General features: G+C 39.3%; 1 protein-coding gene across 1 annotated transcript; it reads right to left on the bottom strand.

Annotated features, from left to right (window-relative positions):
- Positions 1-2,643: 2,643 nt before the first annotated feature.
- LOC147734855 (olfactory receptor 5T18-like) lies at positions 2,644-3,570 on the bottom strand. Its single transcript, XM_086952510.1, has one exon. It carries the CDS (start codon positions 3,568-3,570, stop codon positions 2,644-2,646), a length of 927 nt encoding a protein of 308 aa, XP_086808636.1.
- Between the last annotated feature and the right edge of the window lie 4,570 nt (positions 3,571-8,140).

Genomic DNA, 8,140 nt, shown 5'->3' on the forward strand with positions numbered 1-8,140 from the left:
CCGAATCGGTAAATGTGCCTCCTACATATGAAAAGTCTATTACCGGTCGGTAACGGCCGACTTCGGCCGTTACCAACCGGTAATAGCCTTCCTACATCTGGCCCTATGTCCTGTAGCCTGAATATCAAGGGTTAAAAGCTGGAAAGAGTTAGCTCCTTTCTGTATTTAGGTCTGGACTTTGATGAAGATTGTACGTAGCATACCTGCATAAAGAATAGAATAACAAGATTTACACGCACAGTTGGTACCACTTATTCACTTGCAATGACCATAGGTAAAAAGCCCATAGCCCCTATTTTAGAGATCTATAAGCGTAAACGTATTCCGATTTTAACATATGTTATGGGGATCCTGGGAATGTAGGGACGTACATGCTATGCATTTGGCACCAATACATTAAAACCTGCTTGACGGAACTTGGTTATTCCTCCCCGTTTGAGCACCCAGATCAAATTGTTAAAGGGGATCAACAGCGGGTTTTGGTGAGCTTCCGCAAACAAAAAGAGTTGTCCAGGGAATTGCCTGAAGTAGCCAAACCCACAGTCAGGGAGTATTGCCTTATACATGTTCCTCCCGACATTGCTCAGTATCTAACATATGTAAACAATGTGCATGAAAGGGATCTGTTGTCTAGATTCAGGCTGGGATCTTTTCGTTGGTTGATATGATTCCCCCTGGGTCAGTATTCATCAGAATCTATTACGGTTTGCCCCTGTGATGAACATTTGAGTCAAACAATTTTACATTTTGTATTTGTTTGTCAATTTTATCTTCCATTTACCAGGAATGTTCAATACATCTCTTGCGCGGACACAAATTTTCTAAGTGCAGAGCAACTTTGTACTTTTTGCAGCAACTGAATGATCTTTGTTTTGCTGTTGCAGCTTTTTGAAGTGTATTCTAGCAAAGAGGAGAGCGCTTTTTTAATTTTAATGTGTTGTATCACTTTCTGTATGGAATGCATTAGTATTGCTGCTAAAATGTTTACCCATCTTGCTAACTCCTTTATAGGCCGGATTGTATTATTCATGTATTTTTGGATAATAGTTGCTGCTATTGATGGCTGCAGTTGTTTTTCTTTGTTGCACTATTAGATAATATTTTCTGCTACTTACGAACCCAAGCATTTTGCACTGTCACTTTAGTTCCTATTAGATAATTCCGAGAAAAAGTACTGTATGTTTGTGCTGTTGTATTCTTTTTAAATGGAAAATGAGTTTGTATTTGCTGTAAAATGTTGATTTTATATGATGTTTTTTCATCTATGTGTATCTTTAAGTCCTGTCTTTGGCAAGACAAATAAAGAAAGAATTGATTGATTGGTATATATTGTATTGAATGTTGAAAGATTTGGGATACCCATTGTGCACATTGCATGATGTTTTTCCATGTACTTTTATGATTTGAAAGAAAATCGAATAAAGTTATAAGTAACCAACTAACTAATGTACACTCATTGTGCCACCCACTGAAGCATCCCTTTAAAACAGCCTGTATGGAGTTTCTATCTGCCATTTTGAGATAGTAAAATTAACCTTTTGCCATGCCTAAATCATTCTTTTTTTTGATATCTGTAATTCACTCCTATGGTAGGCCCAAAAAGCCCACAGGGCAGGGTGCATGCTATTTAAAATATATGACATGTGGGTTTATTTTTTACATGCTGTGGTACTGAAAACCACTACTGGAAGGTTCTATCTCTTTAACTGACTAAAATGGGTTGCCTAATTACATTTACTATGTGATTACTAGTTTTAGAGCAGGTAGAGATATAGTGGTTGCACACAAATGCAATAGTTATTTACAGTCCTCTTAAATCGGAGGTTGGATTTCTAGTTACAATACTGAAAATGCATCTTTTAGAAAATTAGACGGGAAACATCCTTAACTACGATGTTTGAACAACGACTTACCGGAACAACGAAGAGTGAACAACGAAGAGGGCTGATCCACGAAGGACGGAACAACGAAGGATGGAACCACGACTTTTAGAACACTGGAGTTGCACGCAGGATAATTTAGGAAAACGTATAAATGGGTAGATGGGGGGTGTGGGGGGACTCCCCCCACAAATACGATAAAAAATATATATTATATATAGTTAGAAATATACCGTGATGAATACATTTGTAATAGTTACGTTTCAAATACAGCTAAGGTTGTTTACAATTAAATTACCGGTTTATGTCAGGAGAGGGCAGTGTTGCTTTGATTTTACCAATTGTAAATGCTTTCCAATCGAACAGAATATGATCAGTGTGCTCGTTTTTGTAAACAAATATTAACTAGTATTTTCGAAAAAAAGGCATAAATTAAAAAAGTGTCATTAAATCTTATTTTTTCGTTGTTTAGGGAGTAGTGGTTAAAAATGTAGTGGTTAAGTAATGGTCGTGGTTTAGCCTTCGTTGTTCTAGAAGTCGTGGTTTAGGCAGTAGTTGTTAAGTCATACAATCCTATGGAGTAACAAAGTCAGCAAAAAAAAGGAGGATGGATGGCAAAAGTTGGCTGAAAACCATGCAAATGATGTGAGGTCCAACAACCCTCCTGCAGAAAGATAATTTAAGATATATCAATATATTGAATCATTATTCAAAGGTTAAACATTTGCTCTGACATTCCATGGTATGGAAGTGGAAACATTTGTTACCGATCAGCAAAACATTTTTTGAAAGCTCTTTTTACCTCCTGGTTTCTGAGACTGTAGATCAATGGATTTAACATTGGAATCATTACTGTATAGAAAACAGATAGAACTTTACTTTGAGTCATGGAAGAGTTAAATGCAAGTTGTAGATACATAAGTAATACAGTTCCATAAAACAGAGAGATCACAGTAAGGTGAGAGCCACATGTAGAAAAGGCCTTGCGTCTTCCTGTGGCAGAGTCAATCTTTAAGATAGTGGAGATTATGAAGCAGTAGGAGGTCAGGGTAATGCTGCATGAGCCCATGGAGATTAGAATAATGAAGAGAAAAATTACCATTTCATTTGCATACGTGTCAGAACAGGGAAGCTTTAGTAGCGGTGGGTAGTCACAGAAAACATGATCAACTAAATTGGATTTGCAGAAAGACTGGCTGAAGGTAAAGATTGTTTCTGGGGTTGCGATTAGTACACTTACAACATAAGTGGCAGATGTAAGATGGACACATATCTTTTGATTTATTATGACTGGATAAAGTAATGGATTACAAATAGCCACATACCTATCATAAGCCATTACCCCTAAAATGAAGCACTCAGAAATCCCAAAAGCACTGAAGAAAAAGAGTTGTACTGCACAACCAGAGAAGGAGATTGTCTTCCGGGCACGCAGGAAGTTTACCAGCATATTGGGGGTGACAGTGGTGGAAAAACAAAGATCAACACAGGCAAGGTTACTTAGGAAAAAATACATAGGGTTCTGAAGAAGAGGATCAGTCCATATCAATATGAAGATAGCAATATTACCAAGTAGAGTAGCAGAGTAGACCAAACTGAAGATCACAAAGAGCAGTATTTGTAAATACAAATCATCAGTAAGTCCCAAAAGAATAAACTCTGTCACTGAAGTTTGATTCTGTCTTTCCATGCCTTCTTATAGATGTCCTGAATTTGGTTACTGATGTTGCTTACATGTCTGGAGAGTTATCGGCATGCTGATCCTTTACTGCTTTCCGAGTGGTCATGTTTTCACATGAAATCATGGATCTAATTAGACAAAGAGAAATAAAAAGAATGCTAGATCATGTGCTTAAAATTGCAGTAGAGGTGCACGTCTTTTCATTCTGTCACATTACAAGGTAAAAATAAACATCAACCTGAAACTGTTCATCTTCATCGCAAAATATTCCTTGATACTTAGATTATACCCTGTATCCATAAACTGGGGATATTCTCAATGATATGCAAGTCATACAGAAGAATGTTTGCTTGTACTGATTTAACTATTTTTCTGTTCCCTTTATCACTTTTTTCTTCATTGGAAGTTCATACTCCAAACATTTGGATATGCATCATGAAGAACATAACCTCCTATGCTCCAGAAGACATTATTCCTCCATAAATAACTTTATCATTCAGGAGAAGTTAACTGTAAGATAATAAACTAAAATAACATCCTTTCCTCAATGGTTGATACCCTAACGAAAGTCTAAATAAATCAACAATGCATGAAACCAAGCTGATCAAGCTAGCCTTGGTTTTCTGAGGCACTTAATGAAAAAAGAAAGGGGAAATACTCTAAATGAATGTAAATCCATAACAGTACGAAATAAATTAAAAGTAGTGAGAAGAAAGATGAATTAATTCATTATAAATGTTTAATCATTTAAATACCTATTCAGCCCGTCTACCGTCCTGAGATATAAATGCTATATGAAGTAAGTGCCAAGATCTATCCCTGACTAATCCCTTTGACTATAGGAATTCTTCATGTATGCTCACTGTATAGGTCCTCCATCTTACTTGGGCCCAGGGCTCGAAAAATCCAAAAAATTGTACTAGACCTGCAGGACTAGTACCTTAAAAAAATGTCCTCGACCTAACTTCAACCTACTTGACCTCCGTCTCTGAAAGCGGAGCAAATGTGACAAGATAACAAGATTTAAAGGCATCTTTATTGCTCATTTACTTTGTGAGCAATAAAAATGCCTTTAAATCTTGTTATCTTGTCACATTTGTTCCGTTTTCACAGACAGAAGACAAAAGTTGGTTTGTTTTCCTATTCGCCAGAAAGGCGAGTAGGACCTAAAAACAGCTCGACCTTGTTAAATATAGCCCGACTATGCGAGCGGTCGAGTGGAATTTTCAAGCCCTGGGGCCTATGTTCCTGCATGACGTTTCATTAAAACTGTCAATTAAGAACCAGACATTTCATAATTCTTCAGTACATCCCAGTGTTAATTCCTTGGAACTAGGTTAACAGCAGCCTTCATATCAGCAGAAGCTATGTAGAGGGGGTCCTGCTAAAGGAGAATATACTTCTAACATATTTCATGGAAGTGAAAGATCTAGTCAAGTGAACTTACTTTTGACTGGAATCATGCTTGTAAGTCAGTCAATGTGTGATTTTCAACCATCCATTCATTCAATTTAGATAACACTTTTTTACAGAAGATTTTTGGCAGATTGTTAATCAGACTTATAGGCCTGAAGTTTGCAGGGTTGTCTTTACTCCCGTTTTCGTGAATGAGGACAGTTTCTACCCTGTTTTAAGATTCAGGAATTTCATCACCTGTACTTATTGCATTTGATAAGATATTTATATAAGGGACACAGACAGTGTCTTCAGGTAAACACAAATCATCTGGGACTCTATCAGGTCCAAGAGCCTTCTCCCTTTTCAGGAAGAGTAAGGCTATCTCTGTGTCTCTTATGGATGACCAATGGCCAAGGGTGTTTATCACTTCTACATCAAGGGATGAAATCCCTGCCAAGCTACTTTTTATTGAAGTCAACACACTAGTATGTGCACATACATTTGGAAAATAAACTTCACAAGCTTCCGGGGAGGCATATGTCTCAGGTTAACCATTTCCAGATGTACAACTGTTCCCTAGGATACACCAACAGAATCTTGCATCTATCCTTTCCTTTGCTTCTTTTATCTCAATCTACTGGCTTTTCTCCAATTCTATTTCAATACACATATGGGTATCCTTGAAGATATTTCTCCTTTCCCTTATTTCCAGTGTGATTTTGCTATTATTTCCCCAACTAGTCTTGTCACTTCCCTCCTACATTCCTTGTTATACCAGGAATTGCTTTTGACTTGGCTAGATTTCTTTTTACAAACTTGTGAAGATGGCCCTTAGTTGATCAATTAGTGCTAGATGGATTGGAGTACCTGTGTTCTCGTAAGGTTCTACAGCAGTTCAAAATGAGTTGTAAATACTCTTGATGGTCTTAGGATTGTTGGCTACACAAGTCCAATTTATATTCCCCAGAAATTGGTAACAATCAGCCCATGAACAGGTACATTATCCTCTTCAACCATCATACCAAATACAGCACCCGGCATTTTTAGATCAAGGGCATTATGGTCACTGTCATGACAATCAAATGCCTCTATATCAATCAGTGTTGCTTGTAGAATCGCCCCTTTTCAAATTATGGGGGTCATTAGGATGGCGGACGGAAGTGCCTCCGCAGCCCTGGAGTATGCGGAACATGCCTTTTCTGTGTCCGCCTGTCGTGGTCACTCCGTCCGCCAGATCAGGATAGGAAAGATGGGCCAAAATCCGTCCGCGACGGAAGATCACGCTCCGCCGCCCAACTACACCCGACCACGCGGCGAACGTAACCAATCCGGAGACTCCGCCGTACGGACTGACGTCTAGGACCGTCCCCCAAATCAAGATGGCGGAAAATACACATAAAAGCGCTGCGGGAAAACAACCTGCCTGAACACTGCGGATGCCCCACAGCGAACATACCCACCACGTGCCGCTCGCCGACATGGACCCAGCACTACACGCTTACCTGATACTCTTCGCGATCCACCACGTCCTAGTCTTGGCCCACTATCGAGGACGACGCAAGTAGGCTACAAACCATTCGCTGTCTGGAGGGGAGTACCTGCAAGGGTCGTGACGTAGGAAGGGGGAGTGTCATGTATCTGAACCCACTGATTTGAAGCAAATACAAATACACACCTGTATCACACACGCAGGAATGACTCCGACAAAGCACAGCACATGATTGACTTGTTTAATTACACATGATCGGGGTATCATCACAGTGTAGGCTTGGGCATGGGCTTTGTGGACACCACAGCAGGAACATCAGAGGCAGCAAACGAGAGGGCAGACAGCATTATCAAAACAGCAATAGGGCATTGTGGACACCAGAGCAGGTGCATCAGAGGCAGCACATGAGAGGGGCTAAGTCCATCAACAGTCCATGGCAAGATACAGGTCCATCAGAGGCAGCACATGAGAGGGACTAAGTGCATCAACAGTCCATGGCAAGGCACAGGTACATCAGAGGCAGCACATGAGAGGGGCTAAGTGCATCAACAGTCCATTGCACTGAAAAGGTCCATCAGAGGCAGCACATGGGAGGGGCTAAGTGCATCAACAGTCCATTGCACTGAAAAGGTTTATCAGAGGCAGCACATGAGAGGGGCTAAGTGCATCAACAGTCCATTGCACTGAAAAGGTCCATCAGAGGCAGCACATGAGAGGGCAGACTGCAGTATCACAACAGCAACAGGGCATTGTGGCCAACAGAGCAGGTACATCCGAGGCAGCACATGAGAGGGCACAATGCAGTATCAGAACAGCAACAGGGCATAGTGGACACCAGAGCAGGTACAACAGAGGCAGCACATGAGAGGGCAGACAGCATTATCAGATCAGCAACAGGGCATTGTGGACGGATCTATGCGTTACAACGCAAAATATTACAACGCACTCTGTAACAACGCATTTTTTACAACACAGGATCCATTACATTGCATGGCATTACAACGCATGACATTACATAGCAGATGCTATTACAACGCATGCCATTACAATGTAAGTATAGGTAAGTATATCTTTTTAATAAAAATTAAAATTAATCTAATTTAATTAATTTAATTTAATTTAATTAATTTAATTTAATTTAATTAATTTAATTTATTAATTTTAAAATTGTAATTAATTTAATTAAATTAATTTAATGTAATTAATTTTAAAATTGTAATTAATTTAATTTAATTATTGTAATTTAATTATTTTAATTTAATTTTTTTTTTTTATTTAAAGTCGTTTAATAAAAAAAAAACTAAAAATACCCCATGTACCCCAAAACCCAAACCCAGCCCTGAAACCTAATATACCCCTGTACCCCAAAACCCAAACCCAGCCCTAAAACATAAAAATACCCCTGTACCCCAAAACCCAAACCCAGCCCTTAAACCTAAAATACCCCTGTACCCCAAAACCCAAACCCATCCCTGAAACCTAAAAATACCCCTGTACCCCAAAACCCAAACCCAGCCCTGAAACCTAAAAATACCCCTGTACCCCAAAACCCAAACCCAGCCCTAAAACCTAAAAATACCCCTGTACCCCAAATCCCAAACCCTGCCCTAAAACCTAAAAATACCCCTGTACCCCAAAACCCAAACCCAGCCCTGAAACCTAAAAATACCCCTGTACCCCAAAACCCAAACC

Source organism: Lissotriton vulgaris, chromosome 1_2 (genome assembly GCF_964263255.1).
Source record: "Lissotriton vulgaris chromosome 1_2, aLisVul1.2, whole genome shotgun sequence".
Classification (NCBI taxonomy): domain Eukaryota; kingdom Metazoa; phylum Chordata; class Amphibia; order Caudata; family Salamandridae; genus Lissotriton; species Lissotriton vulgaris.

Excerpts from the sequence above, each read along its gene's own strand:
- LOC147734855 (XM_086952510.1), bottom strand. The coding sequence starts at position 3,570 with ATGGAAAGACAGAATCAAACTTCAGTGACAGAGTTTATTCTTTTGGGA.